We start from the raw sequence: 23844 nt of genomic DNA, 5'->3' as shown, positions 1-23844 counted from the left end.
TGCAGTCTTGATGGGCATTTTTCATAGTTATTTTTATTTTAACCCTTTACATCACCATTCATATTTACGTAGGTATTTATGCAAAAATATTTCCTAATTTATCTGGCTTTTATCTTCAAAAATATTCACCGACATAGGTGTGCAGATTTATAGATAGTACCTCATTTATATATTTAAGATTTTTATTTCAGAAACGTCCCGTTCAAACTCTTGTTTGCGTTTAAAACCACATTTGAAATCTCCACCCTGGGAAGGTTTTTACTGAGCCAGCATTGTTGTTTTCAGGTTTATAAATAACAAACACAACACAACATAAATAACACGAGTACTGCAGACGGGGGAACATCTTGCACTATAACTGCAACAAAGCATGTTTTTGTCCCATTCCGTCAGTAATCATTTCACAGCTTAGACTTGGAGTGGGTGCATTCATGACAGGAGGCGTGCTGGGTGATGTAAGACCTGGAAACAGGTGAGTCTGATGTTGGAGGTATTTCTAATAAACAGGAAATTAAAACCAGTTCAAGAATTTTCTGACAGAAGAAAATCTAATAACATCAGCTGTGACAAATATAGGGCTGAAATAATTGATCGTGATTAATTGAAGTGAACGTCAGCTAATTTAGTAATCAATCATTAATTAAACCAAAACTATATAAAAAATATATTTTGCATTTAAGAAAATAAATATTTGTAATATTTTCTCTATAGAACTCCTAAAGTGACAAAAACAACTTCACCTTGTTAAAATTCTATTAAAAAAATTAAGCACCGTTCCCAATTATTAATCATTTACTTAAAAAAAAAACCCAACAGGTGACTTGTTATTATAAATTTTTCTTTCTTTCTTTCTTTTTTTTTTGGTTATTGTACGTCTTTATTTTTATGACTGGATTGATAAGAGTATACTGCTTTCATACAGGATTTTGTTGCATACATGCATGTGTATGTAAGTCTCCACGAATATGTGTATATGTATATACATATGCTTCATACTCTCATGTATGATTTATGTATGTTATATTCTGAAAAACTAATAAATATATATATTTTAAAAAAAACCCAACAGATCAGCCCTACACTGTATTGATATTAAATTAAATAGAAATGGCTGTGCTAGATGTATTTTTTCAAATGCATCCTTTGCTACAAACGATCATACATACATTAAAAGAATGCTGTTTTTGAATTTAAGGCAATAAAATGCATATTTTCTTATTTAAAATAGAAATTGAATTGTTTATTTGCATCTTTTACTTTATTTCTAATATTGTTTAAAAAGGCTTAAGTATAAAATCTGCAAAGTGGCATTTTTTAAATCCAGCTGATAGATTGATAATTAAAATAATCGATAATTGCAGCCCTTCTCTACAAGTTCAGCACATCCACCCTTTATTCCCCTTTATGAATTTTTGATTTTATAAAAGTGGTCAAATGAAAAATGTATTCTTTTTTTATCTGATTGATTGATTAATCGTCAAAAATAACCAATAGAATAATCGATTACTAAAGTAATCATTAGTTGTAACCCTAAACAAATACAAAAAAAGATTAAATGCAGTCATGATGGAGTTTGTTTTATTAAAACGTTGTACAGTGAAATGCGTGATTGGCAGGAGACAAAAGGCACATCTGAATATAAAAAGGCTGCAGCAGCAGCGTCTTCGTCCTTTATTCTTTCACAATAGTGGGAGTGATCATCTTCTTGAAGGAGTAGTATTTGCATTCAGTGGGTGGTTCAATGTCCATGGTGGTGGTGCTAATCTTCTCCTTCTTGAAGCCGGCCTCGAGCAGATGGGGCACCTGGGTTTCCTGAAAATCATTAACAGAGACAGAGAGAGGAGGTTGGCGTGCGGTCCAATCCGGTTTATCGGCAGAAACCTTGACATGACAGCAGCAGGTAACTCAGGTGAACTCAGTGATGTTTCCACTTGTGATAATAGTTGTTGCATTGGAAGCATCAGCATGTCCAAAGGAATCCAGATACAAATTAGCTTCTGCGATAATCTGGTGCAGAAACTCAAATGGTGACATTTATGTTTGAGCTGTGCATTGTCCCTCGTAAAACAAAGATGATCATTATCACTAATGATAATTATGATTTGCATGTTTTAAAAGCAGAGATCTCCCAACTACAGCTTCCCAAAGCTACGTCCCCAACTTTTTTAGATGCATGTCTGCTCCAACGCAGCTGAGTCAAATTATCGCATCACCTCTTCAGCGTCAAGTTTAAGACTGGAACAATTAATCGGATTGATCATGATGAATTGAGTGTAGAAATAATCGTCAACTAATCTAGAATCAATCCTAACTTGAGCATACAGACTAAGAAAAAGCCATTTGCTGAAAGAACAGTGCAGTAATTAAATCAAAACTTTACAAATACATGCATTTTGTACTAAGATAGAGAAACCCTTCTTTGTATGTAAATATGTTTAACCTAGAACTCTTCAAGTGACATTGTTTTAATGTCAGCTGTTTCAAATTCTGTAAAAATGAAAAATAAAACTCATATTAAGCACATTTTACAAATCAATTATTAATCGGTTAATCCAAAAAAAAAAAAGAAATAAACAGACTAGCCCCACACTGGATTGATATTTCAAAAATAAAAGGCTGGACTTTTCAAATGTTGATGTTAAAAATATTTTTTTCACAAATGATCAAGAATACACTAAAGAAAAGCTTTTATTGCATTTTAGGCAGTAAAATTTTTATTTTCTTATTTAAATGGAACTGATTTGTTGATTTGTATTTTCATGTGTTCCTAATATTGTATAAAAAGGCTAAACTAGTCAAATTAAAAATCGGCAGAATGTGCCAAATGTTTTATTCAATTAACTATCAGAATAATCGATTTCTAAAATACTCATCAGTTGCAGCTCTGACCATCTAAAAGCTGCAGAATCGTAGCCCTGGAGTTGGAGTTGGCTTAATATGAGGGTCCTGCTAAAGTATGTAGTGAATTTATACGACCAAATTGTCTTATAAAAACTGCTTTTATGTTTCGGTTGCGTAGCTGCATCATGGGAGGTAATTCAGGGGAATTGTTGTAGAGAAGCGGACGACAATCAGAGTCCAAACATGGAGGATTTGATTTTGATTAGATCATCAAGGTGGCAAACCTGGAACATTTTCTCAATGTTGTCGTATTTTTCCTTGAGCAGTTCACCCCAGGAGGTCAGGTTGCAGTAGGTGAGGACGCCTCCAGGTTTGAGCATCCTGTGAGCGTGACCCTGCAGGTAAAGAAACCACACGGTTAATTTTCCCTTCATAGACAAAAAAAGAAAAGAATAAGATGGTCTGGGGTCTCATTGGGCTCCGACTACAATTCATCCTTCAGCTCAATAATAACATAATAAACACAGCTAAGATAGAAGCTGTTTGTAAATGTATTTGACTAAACTGAAATTATATAAAACTGAAGAGACCTTAAGAAGACACATTATGCAAAAGTCACATTTTGCATGTTTTTATACGTTCATTTAGGTCTCGACTGCTTCTATAAACCGGCCAAACTTGTTTTTGGGCAATATGTTAATATTTTTTGGTGTCTGAAAAACAAGCCATTTCAAAAATATTCCAATTGTTGAGTTACAATCGACGGGGGCTGCGCTGTTACCTAGCAACTCCAGCCCATCACCTATGGCTACTGGAAAAGACATGTGTTTAGTTGTTGATTTCGTATCCAGAAACCACTTGCTGCATTCTTGATGGTTGTGCAGGAAGCTCTACTAATGCTTTTCAAAGGAGCTCAATATAGGCTGAACTGAGCAGACTGATATCTCATAAACTAAGAATGATTTTGTGCAAAAAATGAACTAAAATGTAAAACAAACCTCTGCTGCTGTATTTAAAAAATAAAATAATTATGGGAATTATTGTTATTTTTACCATTAGCTTTAAATAGAACCAACAAAGTGGCTGGAGAGCTTCAGCTGCAGGTTCAGCTTAGAAATTTAGCTTCTTTCAGTCACTTACCTTAATGAAATCAAACTGGTGAGTGTGCCATGTTTCCTCTGAGAGAGGATATGTGTCATAGAGAATACCTGAAAGAAAAGGCAGAGGTGGCAGCATGCATCATGCAGTCCAATTTATTTATTTATTCTTTCATTTTTATCATTTCTTCTCTAAAGGCATGCTTTCATTTTAGTTCATGATGTCACAGGTCACAGATAAAAACGTCCATGGAGCCTAGCTCTGCTCCAGCGTTCCTATTCCCAGTAATTTATATATTTATGACTAGTTGCGTCAGGAAATGTCTCACCATCAAAGTGATTGTCTGGCAGGGTTGGAACAACGTTTTCCCAGAGACCCTTCAGAGGGACGACCTGCAGGAGGGAAAAAAAGAGGCTCACTAGCACCTTATTTTACCAACTTTCCATTCTCAGTTATCACTGAACTGACTGAGCTTAATGACCTTGTGAGGCTGAGACTTGGCCCAGTTCTCCAGACGGGCAAATACTCCATCGTTGCACTCGATGATCCAGTGCTCCTCGATGGGGAAGGACTCCACCTTCGTGGCAGCGATGGCCATGCCGAAACCGATCTCCAGAACCCGACCACCTGTCAGACAAACAGAACCAAACTTTTCATCTGTTCCCTGCTAGTACAACATTTACAAAACCCAGCAAAATTGTCAGTATTCTACTTTATGTGTGATTTATTACTCTGTAGGGCATTGAGAGGAAGTGGTTACACAGAAATGTCGAGGAATAGTTATGAAACTTAATGCTTAACTCTTATTTAATGATTGAAAAATCTTTAAATTGCTTTCATCTGAAATATTTATATTTGCTTATATTTTTGCAACCTCCAGAAAATTTGTTCTGATGAGGTACAGAATTTGCTTCCAAATAATAAAAAAAACTTTACAATGTAGATATTTTACATGCATTTGCACATCAATCTAAGAAATAAACTGAATATATAATTTACACTGTGCAAGTTAAACTTGAATTTTAAACTTTTTTGCATTCTTTGAAACATCTGGATCAGTCTGGCTTTCAAAGATGAAAGTATGTGAGTAGAAATGCTCTCTGCCCCCTGCAGATTTCTTGGCCTTTTCCCAGTAGTGAAGTAACAGCTGCTGCAGTACTCACCAACACAGAGCACCATGCTTCTCACACTAACATGTGTTTCACCATTACAGAATCAAAGCAACTGTAAACTTCTTTTGGTTAATAGAAAATAAGTTTACAGATTTACACATATAAATGATAAACTTTTTATATATATTCTAACACAAAAAATTTGTTTTTGCATGTACTTCCATTCTTTAAATCTACTTTTTGTAGTTTTATAGTCCTCTTACACATTAGAGTTCTAACAAAAAATTAGCACGTTTATATTTTCAGCTGAGCTGACAGCACTTTTCTGTCTGACATTTGAACGGCTTTTAAGTGTACACAAGAAAAAAAAAGTGTGATTTTAAACCACATTCTTTTAGAATATTCTGTGTTGCTTTCTCTTTAAATGACAAGTTCGTGCAGTGTGAGTTCAATATCGGACAAGCTGCGCGGCAGAACGCGATGCCCGATAATACACATTCCTTCCCCGGCCGCTGTTACCTTTAGAAGCTGCAACGGTCGCCAGCGAGTGCATGTACGGGGTTTCCCAGCGTTCCATGACCGGCTTGCCCATGATCTCTAGGTGTGTGTCGGCCTCATTGTACCCGGCGTTAGCGTCGTGCCAGGAGGGCTTGCAGTCCTCTCCCTTGGTGAATATGGGCTGAGGAGCGGAGGTCATTTTGGTTTGCTGTCGTTGCGGTTGGCGGGCTCTGCTGGAGGGGTTTCTCTGACACAGAAGGGGGTGAAAGTGGAGGAGGCGGTGGTTTATATTGAGCTCACAACTGCTGACACCGCAATCGTGTGACTGGGGGTCAAAAAGCGCAAATACACTTTCAGAGATTTAAGAGAGTCCAAGATCCTCTGAAGATAAGATGGCTCACTCAGTGGGAAATAACGGATTATTATTATTGTTATATGTACCAGTTTGGTGGCTCTTGTGAACCAAATTTGAAAACTTTTAAAGTACTCGCAGGCTACTGTTTTTTCTGTTTTCAATTACAACACAAACTAATTTTAATGTTTTTACTTATTCAGCAACATTTAATGAATCAAACAACGGAGTCAGATTTCTATAAAAAAGGGGATCTTTAGATAATTGTAGATTCTAAACATAAGGGTGTCACAGGTTTGCAGTGTCCATATTGTTGAATTTTTCTAGCATAGATCATAAAGTCATTTTTTCTTGAAAATAAATTGATGTTGCTAACCTCCCATTTTAAGAAGACAAAAAAAAACCTATTGTAGAAAATTACAAATTGTGTCCATTTGCATCAGGTGCCTGTACTGGAGGGCCACATTTGTGCCATTCTTGAAATAACGTTTGGGTTGGGGGCCACAAATATAGATAGAAAAACAGAATGTCTTCAGTCAACGGCTTCTTCAAATTAGTTGTAATCTTTCCTTCCTGCAGCCATCACCAGCTACAACAAATCTTTAATTAAGAGTTACAACAACATTTAATTTCTCTTTGGAATATATAAAGTATTTTTTCACCGTTTGGACACCACTGGCCAATCCCTACTTGGATTGATCTCCTCAAGGATCTCTGATGTCCTGATGACCTAGGTTGAGAGTTACTGTTCTATCACAGAAAACACCAATAACATACAGGTTTGTGGTTTTCAAATAAGAAAAAGTGCAATGATTTGAACATGAAATAAATCAAGAGGTTTTTCTCTTGTAAACCCCTTTTGGCAGTTTTTACTGAAACAGCTGCTTCTGGGAAACATGTTAAACGTTGCTGCTTTCAGCCTCTTCTGTTAAGAGTATCAATCTGACTTAATCTTTGGAATTTGAACTTTTGGTCTCACAAAGTACTTATATCAATACCTTTGAATCAGCTGCTGTCCTGGTAGACGTGCCTGAGCTGTTCCATTGACAAGAATTAAATCTCCATGGAGGACAACTAAATCTACCCTGAAAAAAAAACCCACATTAAAACTGCAGAGCAGGAAACAAGAAGGTCCTGGGTTTGAATCACTTTTCTGAGATGGATGGATATTTTATCACAATTAATCTGATTAATTGTTTCAGTCCTATTAAATAGCACTTTTCTAGTCCACTCAGATTTGTAAAAATAATATATATATACATATAGCTCTGGAAAAATTAAGAGACCACTTAAAATGATCCATTTCTCTGATTTACCGCTTAATTTTTCTTTTGATAGCTTTATGTTTGAGTAAAATGAATATTGTTCTGTTATTCTACAAACTACTGAGAAAATGTCTGATATTCAGAGCAAAAATTTAGTATTTATTTGCAGAAAATGAGAAATGGTTAAAATAATGAAAAAGATGCAGTGTTTTCAGATCTCAAATAATACAAAGAAAACAAGTAAATATTGATTTAGAAACAACAATACTAATGTTTTAACTCAGGAAGAGTTCAGGAATCAATATTTGGTGGAATAACCAGGAGGTTTCCAGTGGGGTTCAGTGCAGTGGGCTCTTATTTTGTTTTTACAGAGCTGTATATATTATAAAAACTATGTATATTATCCTTCTACCTTTATAAATATCCCCTACTCTCCTTTGTTCTATCACATAAATTTCCACTGAAATACATTGAAGTTTGTGGTTGTAACATGACAAAAGAAAGCTCAAGAGGTGTGAATATTGTATCCAACCAGAAGAGCAGTGGTTTATTGTTTCCCGTGTCAGAATGCATTAGTTAATGCATGCAAGTGAGATTCAGTGCAGCAAAGTGTCATTGAAGGCAGTGGATATCAAGAGGCTCATAAGAGCCAAGAGGGTTGGTGGATGATGAGACCCTGCAGAGCAACAAGGACCTTCTCTCAGCTTCATCTAATGGAGTAGAAAAGGAATTAGAGGGAAAGATGATCAGCGGATCTGTTCCCGAGCGTTAGTCTGTCTGCTGTGATTCACCACATAATGTTGTGATTCACATCATCCGCAGTGAAAAAGATAAGTGGCTCTAAATATAGTTCTGAGAAGAGTGGGCTTGATGTTCAGGTTTTCATCCATCCGTCGTTTACACACACTTATCCTGGTGGGGTCGTGTGGAGGGCTGCAGCCTATCAGCAAGAGGACGGAGACTGTGGCCGAAACGATTAATCAGATTAATTATGATTAATCAGTTATTGAAATAATCGGCAACTAATTTAGTAATTGATTAATTCTTACCTGTAGTAAACAAACTCCAAAAAAAGCCAATTCCTAAAAGAACAACACAGTCAAAGCAGTAATTAAGTCAAAACTGTAATATATATATAGATATACATTTTCCAGAACTCTTCAAGTGGTACAGTTTTGAATGTTCATTTCCTTATTTAAGAAAAAGGAATTGAATTATTTGTTTATTTGCATTTTAATATAATTTTATCAAGTTTTTTTTTTGTTTTTTTATGTTTATCGTATATTCTTGTCTAACATTTTACTTGTTCAAAATAAATAGTTTATTTCAGTACTGTATAAAAAAAAGCTTAAATAAAAAATCTGCAGGAGGTGCCAATTTTTTATTGAAATAATCATCAATTAATTTAGTAATTGATTAATTGTTAAAGAGACTTCCAGTAGTTCATTCACTAACCATGTTGTAAACATATTTAATGAGGAATTAGCATTTACAGGTTTCAGATACCAAATAATGTCAGCTATCCTTGACTATATGAACATTATTTTAATAGTTGTTTTATGATTAAGAACATCTTATTTATAATGTGCTTTTCAACTGCATCAAACTGGAAACAAAATCTGTTTTTTCATAGTTTGTAATTATCCATAATCCTCATTGATGTTCCCTCGTGACTCAACAAATAGCAGGTTTTAAAATCTTCAATGACTCCAAACAAATATCAACAAGGAAATCTGTTTCAGACTGCGCTCACGTAAATAGAAACTACTACTTGGACTTGAAGCTGCTACCTTTACATAAAATTTTGGACGTTTTACAAAATTTAATGTCTTTGATGAAGCGTAACTGTTTTGATGTCGAAACATTAAAACTGAATGAAAAGTTTTCAACCAGTGGTCAGCTCGCTGCGGCGAGGCCAGCTGATCTGGTGGCAACAGGAAGAGGGAGCTGTTTTCTCACCTGGCAGTCTTCTGAACAGAGCAGCTGGTTGAATCTGACTTTAATAACAAAAAAATCATAATAGAAATGTGACAATATTACATACTTAATTAGGAAACATTGAATTTGTTTCAGATGTTACGATCAGAAGAGGTTGTAACAACATGAATCCTTCTGCCAGCAGCCTTACATGTCAATACTTAGAAACAGGGCCGGCCCAAGACTTTTTGGGGCCCTGAGCAGATTTTCAATTGGGCCCCCCAACATAATTTCTAAGATACTCTATGTGTGTAACGCAACTACTATCATTAGTGTCATTTGTAATTATTTTACATCATACAAATGTTATCATGACTATTGATTTTAGAATTACAGGATTCCAAACTAAAATAAAAAATATTAGGATTCTGAAATGCAGTGTTGTATTTAAGTGTGACATATTATTTTAACTGATAAACATTAAATTTACTGTAAACAAGTTAACAAATTGGATATCTTATATTTTCCTTAAGGTGGCAGCAGGTAACAGCAGTAAGAAGCTATTTGGGTAACAACTATAAAAAATAATAGAAATAATTTTTTATGTGTAGTTTGTGGTTTTTGTTGTTGTTTTTTTACATACAGCTCCTTAAAAAATTAAGACTGAATCCCACTGGAAACCTCCTGGTTATTCCACCAAATATTGATTCCTGAACTCTTCCTGAGTCAAAATATTAGTATTGTTGTTTCTAAATGAACCTGTTTTCTTTGCATTATTTGAGGTCTGGAAGCACTGCATCTTTTTCCTTATTTTGACCATTTTTCATTTTCTGCAAATAAATACAAAATATTTGCTCTGAATATGATACAGGTTGTCAGTAGTTCATAGAATAAATAGAACAATGTTTATTTTGCTCAAACATATAACTATAAAAAGTAAAAATTAAGTGGTATTTTTTCCCCAGATCTGTATATATGTCAAGATGGCCTAATCAGACAAAATGTATCCTATTAATCATATTCATACTCAACATGTTTTGATCATTTCCAAGTAAAATACATTTAACACATTTGAATATTTACTAATTATACCCGGTAAAGCCTTTATTGATGAGCTTCATGTCCACCTCTCCCTGCTGCTCCTCTTTCTCTCCTTGTTAGTGAAACAGAAGTGAGTCCATTTCCTCTGAGAAACATGATCAAGCTGCTTCCCTCACATACATGAGGTGATTTGAAAGAAATTGGCTCCAGTCCCAACGGAGAGGCTGCTATAAATCATGACATGCTGATGTTTGTCCTCAATTTGTCCTTTATGAATGATATGGAGGAGATAAAGAGAAACAAGAGCATCTTCCAGGGACATGCTTTGCTGAGTGAGAAGGTGGTTCTCATTCTGACTTTTATAATTCCCACCGGCAGACTGGGATAGCTTTGGGAATAACAGCAGCACAGAGACACTCCTGTACTTCTATTTCTGTTGTTAATTAGATCCAAGATACATAATTGGTTGAAAGGACACAGTTATAAAGGGAAAAGGGGAACAAATGTGTAATAAAGATGATCCATGCAAAATTGTTTTGAAAAAATATTTTCAGATAATATTTTATCTTCCAAATATTTTTGTTTGTGCATTTGATTCATGGGGGGGAAAAAAGTGGAGGAACGTTTCTTAAATCTGAAGCTATTGGTAAGCTGACTCGAGGTGTGGGTTGTTGAGTTCATTTAAAATATGTAGAAAGTTTTTAAAAAATGCCAGATTTTTTTTTTTTAAATTAAATATGCTTTAAACCACGTGTCAAACTCGAGGCCCGTGGGCCAAATCTGGCCCGCCACATCTTTCTATGTGGCCATTCGAATCTAGCCTAAACACTAAATGTGGTTAAATATGTTATCAATTCAATGCAGTTTTTATCTGTTTACGGCCAAATTATTTAAATCAGTGTCTCAGTGTCTTGAGAATTATCATGGAAATTCACCCAAAAGCAACAAATTTTCACACTTGTCATGATGGGTTCCAGTTTCTTAACCCACATGCAGAACACCAGGAGAACGGGAAATCAGACAAATAAAGTTTATTTGAACAATATGAAAATGTTGGTGAAAGGATCTGGTCCTTGGGGGAGGGAGGGAGGAACACGGGGTCATCTGCACACTGAAGAGCAGCGAGGAAGATGGTGAGTTTGAGAGAGAGAGAGAGAGAGAAAGAAAGGCAGCAAGAACCGATTACTAGAAAGTCTTCTAAGGAAACCACAGAGAGCTAACTCAGAAGGCTCAGAGTATCATTACTGGCAAACATTCAGGCAAGGAGGTACTGGCAGTCTGCTCCTCTTAAGTTCCAGGATGATTGGGTGATGAGTTACAGGTGCGCTGACTGAGTCAGCGGGCACGCCCCTCCAGGTGTGCAGCTTCTAACACCATCTGGTGGATAAAGGATGAAGCAGCAGGCGAACAGAGAAAAACTCCACAAAGAAAACCAAAAACCCCGGTTCCCAACAGCACTTTTCTGAGCTAAAACATAATAGGAAGTTTATTGCTGATTTTTCTCAAAAATTGTCAAAAACTTTCTTACTTGTACTAAACAGCTGCTTCAGATTTAATTGATGTCAGATTACAGACCATGATCTATTCAGCGAGTAATAAAAAGTAGCACTTACCGTAATAAATAAGTGCAAAAATCGCAAATATTTCCATATTAATACCACAAACACTTTGATTTTTATTGCAAAAATAATAAATAGAATCACAAAATCCTGGAGGGACTGAAAAGAAGTTCAATAATATTATTTAATTTAAAGAATTCATTGATACTTTAACAATTTGGTGAACAGCTTTTATCCGGCCCTTTAAGAGCATTTATGATCTTGACTTGACCAAAAACGACAATGAGTTTGACACCCCTCCTTTAAGGTGACAGTCTAGTTTGTGTAGGTCTACATACCCTTTAAAGACATGCAGAGGTTATGTCATATGAAAAACATGACACACTGAATATGAATAAAACATATTTTTGTTTGGGAACCAAAAATATTGAAACATTTGAATGAGTTTGCGTTCACACCAGCTCTGTTTAGTCCACTTTAATCAACTCAGGTTAATTGGTCTAGAAAATCTGGTTTGTATGTGGACTACTAATAGATTAATAATTGTGAAAGGCAGAGGTTGCACTGGGTTTAATTCTGGGTTAACAGATTAAGAGGTGGGGAATGCAAATGCAGATTTTTGTTAACTTAATTAACAAAATTAAGGCGCTATTCTCATGGGAAGTATAGAAGCGAACACCTTGGTGTTCACCTGAACAACAACCTGGTTGGTGATGCAACAGTAAAGATGAAGACAAAGAGACATAGCAGCATCCAGTTGTTGATCACATGAATAGTGTGATGTGAAAAAAGTGTTGTTACGACTGAAAAACCACCTTATCCTAGCCTAGAGCAAAACCTTTTTCTTGAAAAACTCAACAAGAGGTTGGTTGAATTTGATCAAACGCAGAGGCTGTAAACGACCAAAACGTCCTGAAAACCGGGCCTTCAATCCAAAATGGCCGACTTCCTGTTTGGTGTGAACCATGGCTGCAAGAGCTTTTTCCATGTGTCTTGGGGAGTTCTATAAGGGCACCAAATTTCATGCCTCCTCAATGAAGTAAGGTCAATGAGGAGGGTAATTTGAAAGTTGCCAGGGGGCGCTGTGGAGCCGTTTCTGTTGTTAAATTACGACCTTAAAATATGTAATTTTCACACAGGCTGGACACATCTGCCAACTTTGGTGAGTTTTTGAATATGTTAAGGCCTTGAAAAAGCCAATTAATTTGACAGAAGAATCAGAATAATAAACAGTATTATCCCAATAGGCCTAATAAAAGAAACCATCCTCCTCCTACTACCACATCCTGTCATCTTCTTTGTCCTTTTCGCCAGTATGTTGATCACCTGACTTGTGTGATGTGAAAAAAGTGCTTCATTAAGGCTGAAAAACCATCTCAAGCTAGTGCAAAAAAGTTTTTTCTCAAAAAACTTTTGTTTTTTCAATATAGGTGTGTTTCCATTAAGCCAGGGGTGTCAAAGTCATTTTTGTTTTGGGCTAAATCAAGACCATGAATGCTCTTAAAGGGCCTTTTGTGGCAGAATGTATTGATAAAACTTGTTCACAAAAAGTTAAATATATCAATGAATTCTTTAAATTAAATAATATTATTGAACATCTTTTCAGCCCCTCCAGGATTTCATGATTCTTTTTGTAATTTAAAAAAAAATCAAAGTGTTTGTGGTACTAATTTGGAAATATTTGCAATGTTTATTCATGACAGTAAATGCGACTTTTTATTACTCGCTGTATAGATCATGGACTATAATCTGACATCAGTTAAGGCAGTTAAGTACAAGTAAGAAACCTTTTGACAATTTTTGAGAAAAATCTGCAATAAACTCCCAATTATGTATTAGCAACAAAAAGAGTGGGAATTTGTTGATTTTATGCAAATTTCCACAATAACTCTCAAGAAACCGGAGGGTCGGATTTATATAACTTATCAGTAAACAGATAAAAACTGCATTGATTTGATTGATAACATAATATTAAAGCTCATTTAGTGTTTAGTCTAGAATCTAGAGGGCCACACAAAAAGCTACAGCGGGCCAGATTTGGCCCACAGGCCTCGAGTTTGACATACGTGCATTAAGCGATTTTATTTTTGTGATTTCAATTTGCACAACTTTATTAATAGAAACACGGATAGTGTCTTTTGTCAGAGGCTTCTTGAGATGTTGCTGTAATACAGACTGCTACAGGAGATCCTTCAGCATCTACAACTCTTTGAAGAAGAAAAATTACAACATTCAATTCCCACTGGGATTAATACAGTATTTGACTTTGAGTTAAACTTCACAGTTATTTGCAACTCCATGTTGCTTTATCCCATAAAATCCCAATGAAATCCAGTGACGTTTGCGGTGCAAACTGAGCATGACGTAATTTCCAGATTACAGTTCTGACTTTCTAAGCAAATGAGCCGTGGAGTGCTGGTGTTTGGGTGTAATGTTCCTTTAAAGGCTGTTGCCCCCTGCAGCGTCGTCATTGCGCAGAACAGTTTGAACCAAAAAGCGGAGTGACCTTCCTCCGCTTCCAGTCTGAGAGGGGCAGCACTGAAGCAAGAAGCCGCTCACAGCTCCCAAAGTCCACCGCTACAGCCTCAGAAATGAACAACAACTTAGTCGGAGATGAAGTCGGGTGAGATATGCCTAAAAGAGCCTCCCTGTGTTTCCACAAGAACATTTTTCTGCTGTTTTGTAACTTGCAGCCTGCGCTCTGTGTTGTCAAGCTGTCATTTGACAGCTAGCTGCGGCTAAGCTCGGTTAGCTTCAGTAAGCCGGAGGAAACGCGGCTAAAAAGTGAAACTAGTGAGTGAGTTGTTTGTATTGTGGCTTGTGGCGATTTACACCCGGTTCACCTGCGGTAGTGACAAACTACTTGTCAAATCGGTTTTTACTGTTGTCACTTATTTCTAGTTAGCTCCAAGCAGCAGAGCTAGTTTTGCTAGCGCTCGGCAGCGAGGCGATAGTCAGCTCTTGACTCCGCCGCGGCTAGGACATTTAGCGGGCACTGTTGGAGAACGGAGCATCCTCTCCTGCACCGGGCTCTCGGTTTTTACATCTATCGACTCATATGTTGTGTCGATTATCTCCACCGCGTAGCTGGTTGAACAGTTAAAACGGACGCTGAACTTCACAGTTATTCAGTCGGCACCGGGAGTTTGGTTGGCTCCGCATGCAGCGAGCCGAGCGACCGCGCTTCGCTTCGCTGTGGTCGGGCTCTCATGGTTGAATGCTGGTGGTTTCCAGTTAGCTCCCCCAACTTCACGGCTCTGTCCCGGGCTGACTTACGTGGCAGGACGTTTCGTGTAAAACACCTCTTTATTGCCGATGCCGCTGCTTGCAGTATTTAAAGCGCAAAGAGGCGAACGGCGAACATTAAAACGCGGTGATTTTAAGCGTTGCACCGTGTGTTTATATCCTGATGTTGCAGCAGCTTGTGTATGTATGTGTGTGTGTGTGTTTTTCTTTAAACTTATAATGTATCCACACATTTTAACAGAAGCTCTGTTTTTCCTCTCAGTTTATCTCTTTACTATAACAAGTGATTATGTTTGGTCTCATCTTTTAGGAAACTTTTTGTAGGTGGACTGGACTGGAGTACGACACAAGGTAAGTTCTGCTGCTATAACATAAGTAGGTATGTCAGGAAAATAAAAATTAAACTATAGATGTCATTGAATACTCTTAATTTGTTGAATATGGCATTGACTGTCAGTGTCAATAAACCCACAAGTTCTTCACTCATCCAACTTGTCAAATATACAACTGGCAAGAAATATTTGAATGCATTGTATGTAAAACCCAATGAAATGCTGCATTCAAGTATTGCACAAATTGTTAGCTGATTGTAATTCCATATGCTCTGCTTCTCTATTCAAAACAAACATTTCCTTGTCAAAGCACATTAAAATAACTTTCAAATGATACCAGCATCATGCTAGGACTCCAGTTAATATCCTGCAACTTTTAGATGCATCCCTGCTGCAGCACACCTGAATCAAACGGCTCATCAGCATCTTTTAGCTCTGCAGAGGTCTGGAAAAGAGCCATTAATTTACATCAGGTGTTTAGAGTAGAATAAAAATACTTTTTATTGTCCCACACTGGGGAAATTTTGGGTGCAACGGAAGTAAAGTGACAGGCAATCAAAGCCTGTAAAGTACCACGAAGGTGAAAATATATAAAAACAGAATTAAGAATAATTTACTGTACTGTAACAGTAGAAATGCAACATAAAAATACTCTACAGTTATTAAAAATTGTGTATTAAGAGACGGAGGTGGGCGGAATACACAAAAATTGTACTCAAGTAAAAGTACTTGAACATGTTTTTACTCAAGTAAAAGTAAAGAGTAGCCATCCAAGAAATTACTCAAGAAAGAGTGAAAAAGTATTTGATAAAAGGTCTACTCAAGTGCTGAGTTACTGATCAAATGATCAATCATTTAATATTTAAAAGTTACATAATCAGACAGACCAAAATATAAAGTTAAGTGGAAATTTTGGTATTTTAAGGATGAAAATTACAGTAATTCAAATAAGTAACAAAAATAACAAAATCAGGCAAAAGAAAATCTTTCTAAATCGGTTTCTTTCAATAAATAAAAACTTGTGCAACTTGAACAAAAACTCCCAGCGTGTGTCTGCCTGGTGAAGAGTAGAAATAATTCATAATAAAATTACTCAAGTAAAGTGCAGCACAGTAAAAATACTCTTAAAATTCTGTTTTTTTCCCCCCAAAAAGTTATTCAAGTAAATGTAATTGAGTAATTGTAATTAGGTACTTCCAAGCTGTGTGCCACTGAGTAGGATCATTTTAAAAGCAATATACGAAATGTGTGTCTTAAAAACAACAAACTGTTCACAATAAGTGACAATAACAGGAGGTTGTTGGGTGCGGTAATGGTAACAGAGTTGAACAGCAGATCGGAGGAAGGATCTACAGTAACGCTCCTTTGTGCACGTAGGATGCAGCAGTCTGTTACTGCAGGAGCTCTCTAGTTCAGCAACACATTGTCCAGCAGTGACATTATATTACTTATTCCTTCTGTCTCCCATCACCTGAACGGGGTCAAAAGGTTGTTCTAGGACAGAACTGGTGCTGGATAGTCTATCTCCAGGACTGGATTAAATTTAAAGGGTACAACATTTAGAAAGCTAATAATCTGGGGTAGCTGATCTCATTTTAAAGAAATTAAAATAATAATAAAGTCCTAATTCAGAAATGTGAATATAAATATATTTAGCAGATATTGCCCTGAAACATTCATAAATGCTCTACTTTTTTTAAATGCTTTTAATAAAATCTGTTAATTGATTTGTATTAGTTTAATCAGCCAGAAAGTCATGATTGTTATTGTAAAATATTTTAACCTTTTAAAATGACTAATTATATTCTGAAACAAAAAGTCATCCTGCTTACATTGATGTAAACATGAGAGTTAAATGTGGACTCATTGATCAAATGATCATGTAGCAAATCAGTTGATATAGAGCTAATATTAAAGGTAAATCAAATCCACCTGGTTTACGTCATTAACATGAGTAGATGGCAAATTATATTCTAAAAAGGTTTTCCATTATCGATGTCATTTATTGAAATTGCAGTCTTCATCATAAAATAGTGCTGCTATAATAATAATAATACTAATAATAATGATAGTGCTATTATAAAACCACAGAAATTTTGCATATTATTTTTTGACTAAATGTGAAATAAAAATCTGAAGAACTGACAACCAAGTACAAGAAACCATCTGATAACTGGGCCTGAAATCTGTAGCATTTCTAAAACAATAAATTTTAATAATAGTCATTACATGATGATAAATTCATTACTTCTCTTTGCTATCAGTTATGCAGAACCAGAGCTGATAGTAAAACAAGGCATGTTTATTACTCTTACTTAATTTTTTACTTATTAGTAGAGATACACAGATTTCAGTTTATCTTTAAGGCACCAATTCCGACTTTTATTCTAAGTACATTTTAATTCATAAGAGAAAAATGTGCTGCTGGGTTTTTTCATACAAGAATTGGTTTTGAATCCAAATGACTTTGAATGAATAATCTAAATTTTTGCATAAAGCAATAAATTACATACCTCTATAAAAAAGAAAAGTCAAAGTACATGCAGTTGGTTGATGCAATTATTTACTAAAATTGTTGGAGAATTTTATTTTTGCTGGATTAATTGTACAGGTTTGCAACCGAAAGAACCATTTTTGTCTTCAGTTCTGTTGTATCTTTTAATCTTAATCTTTTCAGGGGAAAAATGGAATTAATAATCTGTTATTAAAATTTCTCATTTTTAAACCACTGCCATTTTTGTCTGTTTTGACATTTTAAAACAAAAGAAAAATATACATTTTATTATTTCATCTGCTGATCAAATGCAAAATGTGTCAATTGATTAGTCTCTCTCTATTAATTATGGTTGCATCGATTTGTAAAGAAAGAAAATAACGTTAGAGGCCAAACGGCTACAGGAAATACTGATTTGTTTCTGCTTTGATCTTTCTCTTTCAAGTCATTCAAAGTATTTTCGAGATATGATTTAATCAGTGTTAATGATTTTCTTTTTAAAGGGAAGTGTTTTTGTTTGTTGAGACAGTTTAGTTTTATTTAAATGCACATCTTTATGATGCTTTCACATAATATTTGGTAGGGAAAACTGTAAATCAAAAGAAGTTGGTTTATATTTACGTCCCGCTTGCATTTAGACCCAACAGGAGTCGACTACCAGGTTTGCTTGGAGCCCTTCTGCAGCTCATGGCTAATTTGCCGTTGTTTAACTTTGCACAAGAGCTTGTCCGTATTTACCGACGTCTTAACTGTTAGATCTGCACCACAGTTCTGCGTAACTCTGTGGCTTTTCTTCTGCGCCGATGCCCCAGGGCTTTTCAGCAAAAAGAAAACCGATTATGCTAGCTCTCCAAAGTGACTTCTCACTTGTTCAAACTTGCTCGTCTTGGTTGAATCGGCTCCCTGGGTGTGTGCTGGGTTTGCAGTGCTCGGTAGCATGCTTGGCACTAGGTCTGTGCTTTGTTTGCTCTTGGGGAGTTTCTGTATGTGTCTTATCCTAACTTAATGTTTTCATGTAAATAGTCCAATCCCTGGTAATCTGATACAACATAAATTCAAGGTCGCAGGAGGATTTTCAGGGTTTAGCAGCTCAGGATGCTTTACTTTTGCACTTCTCTTTGTCCCACTTACATCTTCATAGCAAGTTTAAGTGCTAAGCATAAATTCATCCTCCATTTATCATAATGAAAGCACAAAAAAATCTAAATCCTGGTTGTATTTCTTGATTCTGTTCTTGAATCTGTGGTTGTAATTTCCTACAATGCTATGAAATATCAATGCAATGTCTGTCTCTGCATTTTTAGAAACATTGAGAAACTACTTCTCGCAGTATGGAGAGGTAGTAGATTGTGTCATCATGAAGGACAAAACCACAAATCAGTCGCGAGGCTTTGGCTTTGTTAAGTTCAAAGACCCTAATTGTGTACGAACAGTGCTGGAGACAAAGCCACATAACCTTGATGGAAGAAATGTGAGTATTTTAGGCTGTAAAACTGCTCTGCTTTGTGCTAACTGTGCATAAACATATTTCATATTTATAGGAAACTATTTGAGGAAAAAGAGAACTTAGCAGACTGATGATGGTTTGCTTGGCTAGATCTTTCTGTGCAGTCCTATGAGTGAAATGTTATGAGTAAATATAAGATTTTATTGTCTATGTAAATATAGACAATAACGTCTATATACATATAGATTTTATAACTAAACTAAGAGCCCACTGCATTGAACTGAACCCCATATTTGGTGGAATAAACCTTGTGGTTATTCCAACAAATATTGATTTCTGAACTCTTCCTGAGTTAAAACATTAGTGTTGTATCTAAATTAATAAAACTTGTTTTCTTTGCATTATTTGAGGTCTGAAAACACTGCATCTTTTTTGTTATTTTGACCATTTCTCACTTTCTGCAAATAAGTACAAAATGTTTGCTTTAAATTTCAGAGACATGTGAGTAGTTTATAGAATAAAAAAACAATGTTCATTTTACTAAAACATATACCCATAAAGAGTAAAATCAGAGAAACTGACCATTTTAAGTGGTCTCTTAATTTTTTTTCAGAGCTCTATATAGGTACATTTAAAAAAATTAAGAGTAAGTTAATTTATTTAAGTATATCAGTTAGTTTAAGTCTTTAAAGTCTCAGTTGATGGAAAAACACATTTTCTCTTTTGCAGTATCATGTAAAATCAACAGATATTTTTTAAGAAGAGATATTTGTCTGCAGAAAAGTATTTTCATGATACATGGACTCAGTTCTTAGTGGGGTTCTGCTGAGGCGGTAAAGGAGTCCAAGTTGCCCTAAAATGTATTTCTAATGTAAGAAAAGGCTTAAAATCTGGAGAATGGGCCAGTTTTATCAGAATAATCAATAGAATACTCTAACTAAAATAATCATTAGTTGCATCAGGCGTCATGTTTGTTGTCGCGTTAATATGATGCATCATTAGGCGTTTAGCTCATGAATCTACATTCGACTTTCTGCTGTTGTCCTTCTCTGTGAAAATGTTGTGGAAATATTTCCTCCGCCTCTCCCGTCAGATTGACCCAAAGCCATGCACACCCAGAGGAATGCAGCCCGAAAAGTCTCGGACCAAGGAGGGCTGGGTAAGAGTAATCTGATTACTTCTCAGATAAAACACAGTTATTAAACAAGATGGCGGCTTTGGGTGGGCTGACGTCACTCTGAATGATGGAAACCGATGGAGTTCAATGATGGAGGGGAAAATATCCATATTTTCCTCAAATTAAATATTTAAAAACAAACAATTTGCTTAACTGTAGCTTCTTCATGATTACACATTTTCCTGGGTGATAAATTGTTCCAGAAATTGTTTCGATAAATAATAATATTGTTTTGAGGCCATTTTTAAGTGCTATATTTATTATTTTCATTAATTAATGAAAGTTTGACTTCTCAAAGACGAATAAACTTTAACTTTGTACAGAACACTTAACACTGGAGCTGGAAGACATTTTAAATATCCAAAATAAAACCAACAACCAAAAACAATAAATAAAGCTGAAGTAAAAACAATTAATAAATTGGATTATGATGTCTCTGTAAGTAAAATTACCCTTCACAAATTTTACATTTAGTTCATTTTAACTTATATAATTTATTAATTGCTTAATTTGAGACTTAATTGATTTATTGCCTAGCCCTATCATGCAGTCACACATTAAATTTCTTATCTATGATTTTCCTGTCTCTGTGGTTCCTTAGTAATTTGTAGAAATATTTTTAACATTTTAAGTTGGATTTGAAAATAATCTGGATTTTATGATGCAACAAAAACCCCAAATAGCTCTCAGCATTGAATTTATTTAGGCAATGAGAAATCTTTCCTCCAACTTGGATCATTTTTGGGTCAACCAGCAAAGCTGGAATCATTTTAAGTGACATATTTGGCTGTACAAAGACTGAATGTCAGCTTTTTAACTCCCCCCAAGTTAATCAGCTGGTTTTTACTAAAAAAAGTCAAGATTAAATGGATAAAAAATAAGTTATCTAAGCAGCGTCTTGCTTTTATTGCCAGATTGCCGCAGCAGAGAAAAGCTCTGCGGTTGATTGTAAGTGGAAGATGCCGTGTTCTAGACTGGAGCTGCATTGACTTGACATGTTAAGAATTATACCCCAGGGCAGTAGAAGAGCCTAATTTCTTCTGCACCGTCTAAATAGATGATAACGTACTGACCTCCTCCTCCTCCTGAAGTGATACTGTAACACACTTTGATATCAAATCCATCCACTCTCTTGCTTTTTTTTATTTCAGAAGGGCAGCAAAGCTGATAGCAATAAATCTAAGAAGATATTTGTAGGTGGAATTCCCCATAACTGCGGAGAGCCTGAACTCAGGGACTATTTCAATAGATTCGGAGTGGTAAGTATCACTGCTGCCCATTTAGTGTTGGTTAAAATCACATTAATGTAAAATAAAATCACCATCAGATTTTCTCTGGTTTTGTTTTTTCTGTTGCATTTAAGTTTTTCAGACACAGATAACCTGAGTGAATATAAATCACAGTTTTCAAATGATGATTTTGTTCATTAAAATAAAAATAAAAAGCCAGCCAAACTAACTTGATTCTATGTGAAAAACTGAGTGTTTGCAACTTCCTGCTCCAGCACCCCTGAATCAAATGAATGACTAAAGCTGAAGTAGAAAGTTTTGAGAAAACCCAGAGACTTGGAGTCTTTTCACACCTGATAGTCCAGTAGACTCTGTTCGGTTTGGGACCAAAGTTGCAACATTTGTTTGCCAGCTGGTGCGCTTCTCTTTCTCACTGCACTGTCAAACGGACCAAACCCTTTGAAAAACCTTTTTCCCTCCTCGCCTGTAGGGGTGCTGCATCAAGAACTACTGAAGAAGACGCTGATGCTACTAACCTTTGAAAAAATGTAAACAAAAAACAGAGTGGCGTCAGATTTAGTAGGATTTCACTTTTGCTTTTGGTAAAAAACAATGAGCCATTCCTCCAGTTAGGGCTAGACTCACGTTTGTTTGGGTTGTATTTACCCAGAATGCCCTGTGCTGTAGTCCACTTCCTGCTTTTGGAGCGTTTTCTGATCTGGTTGGGATTCACATATGCATTCAAACCGCGCCAGAGTTCAAACCAGACTTTGATTTTATTTTTTGGTTCGCATTAGAGTTTGATCCGAACGAATGAGGTAGGGTTTAATGAAAGCGGACTAAACAGGGCTGGTGTGAATGCACCTTAGTTGAATAAGCTTGACTTGCAGGTTCTCAGCTCCTCCTCCACAGCGGATTGTATCGAACTTGAGAAATTGCCAATTTTTCCGTAACTTTAAATTATTTCTCCACCTTTATCAAAGCTGCAGAACAGCAGCAATCTTGAGCTTGAGCCACTGTACTCACTGTCGTGGAGGTGGGTGTGAGCAGCATGTTTACAAGTCTGATTGACAGCACTAAGACCCTGCTCTTGCCTCTGATTGATTGTTTTTGAGCAGGAGCGTTGTATTTCTGCAGATGGCAATAGGACCACAGGGAAGAGATGGAGGAACTTGATTTAGTTTTTCACATATTATCTGTCTCATACCGTCAGGAGATTGTTGCAGCTTTAATAATTAGTTAAAAAAAATAAACCTGCTGATTGCCAGTAATGCTGGATCAGCGATGCATCCAGGTGTTTTAGGACGGGGTCTCAGACAGCTGATTTACAATAACTGATGATCTTTTGTGTGGCTGAAATGTTTAAATTCAGCCACAATTAAGGGTTATTGAGCGTCAGTGGTCTGTTCTCCATTAGATACACGTGCAGATTTTGACTAGACCAACTCTCAGAAGCTTTCATTGTGTTTTTTTTTAGCCAGAGATGAAGTGACTGCTTGTCAAAATTTGCTTTAGCTTAATGTAACGAACCGATGGGCGAACATTTTCCTTCAGGATTTTTTTGGTGTGCAGCAGAGTTTAGTTATTCCAAGCTGTCCAGATCCTCATACTACCGGCACCGTGTTTGACCATCAGTATGACGATCTATTTCTGAAATGCTGCTTTACACCAGATGTAATGGGACTTTTTTTTTTCTCATTAATAGACAAAATATTTTCTCAAAAGTCTGGAAAATGTCAAAAGATTCTTTGTTTTTGTCCCTTTTAGCCTCTGATCTCTTCTATAGATGCCATTTTATTTGCTGAGCATCTTTCCTGTTGAATCATCATCACTTATTTCACTGAAGCAAATAAGACCAGCGTGGTTTAGATGTGGTTCTGGGTTCTTTTGTGATCCGGATGAATCGCCACTTCACTCCTGGAGTAGTTTTTGTAGGCTGGCCAGATGTACTCCTTGTCTTTATAATTTGTTGTTTATGGCTCTCACTGTTTCATTGGAGTCTTGGAGCCCAGAGGGCAGCTGCACAGATCAGTTAATAAATACGCCCCAGTTCATTTTTCTATCACAGAACACACTGGCTGCCTGTAGTCGGTGGCCGGTGCGCTGAGGTGCGGCGCCCACATCAGATGACGAGGCTAATTTGTGTTAAAGATGCAGATTTATCCATTAATTGATAAGATCCAAGAAAGTGTTTTGGAACCTTTTCCAGACTGATGGATGTCAATGGTTTTCTCAT

At 36.1% G+C, this 23844-nt stretch overlaps 2 protein-coding genes across 5 annotated transcripts in view; one reads left to right on the top strand and one right to left on the bottom strand.

Annotated features, from left to right (window-relative positions):
- Positions 1-1556: 1556 nt before the first annotated feature.
- gamt (guanidinoacetate N-methyltransferase) lies at positions 1557-5882 on the bottom strand. Its single transcript, XM_028026678.1, has 6 exons — positions 5571-5882; positions 4421-4566; positions 4268-4331; positions 3982-4049; positions 3126-3236; positions 1557-1812 (listed from the first exon to the last, which is right to left on the bottom strand). The coding sequence occupies exons 1-6, from the start codon at positions 5746-5748 to the stop codon at positions 1672-1674; spliced, it is 708 nt and encodes a 235-aa protein (XP_027882479.1). The 5' UTR covers positions 5749-5882; the 3' UTR covers positions 1557-1671.
- An 8195-nt stretch (positions 5883-14077) lies between these two features.
- Positions 14078-23844, top strand: part of dazap1 (DAZ associated protein 1) — a 34045-nt gene continuing 24278 nt past the window's right edge. The window contains exons 1-5 of one of the 4 annotated variants that reach the window (XM_028027566.1): positions 14078-14306; positions 15240-15280; positions 19060-19226; positions 20296-20361; positions 21531-21638. In XM_028027566.1, coding sequence (XP_027883367.1) covers positions 14275-14306; positions 15240-15280; positions 19060-19226; positions 20296-20361; positions 21531-21638 — 414 coding nt within the window. In that variant the 5' untranslated portion in view covers positions 14078-14274. The remainder of the gene's footprint in view (positions 14307-15239; positions 15281-19059; positions 19227-20295; positions 20362-21530; positions 21639-23844) is intronic. The other 3 variants (XM_028027568.1, XM_028027565.1, XM_028027567.1) reach the window with 3 other exon arrangements.

The sequence above is a fragment of the Xiphophorus couchianus genome, chromosome 9 (genome assembly GCF_001444195.1).
Source record: "Xiphophorus couchianus chromosome 9, X_couchianus-1.0, whole genome shotgun sequence".
NCBI lineage: Eukaryota > Metazoa > Chordata > Actinopteri > Cyprinodontiformes > Poeciliidae > Xiphophorus > Xiphophorus couchianus.
The sequence above is the reverse complement of the archived record's forward strand: the minus strand, read 5'-3'. Positions and strand labels throughout refer to the sequence as shown.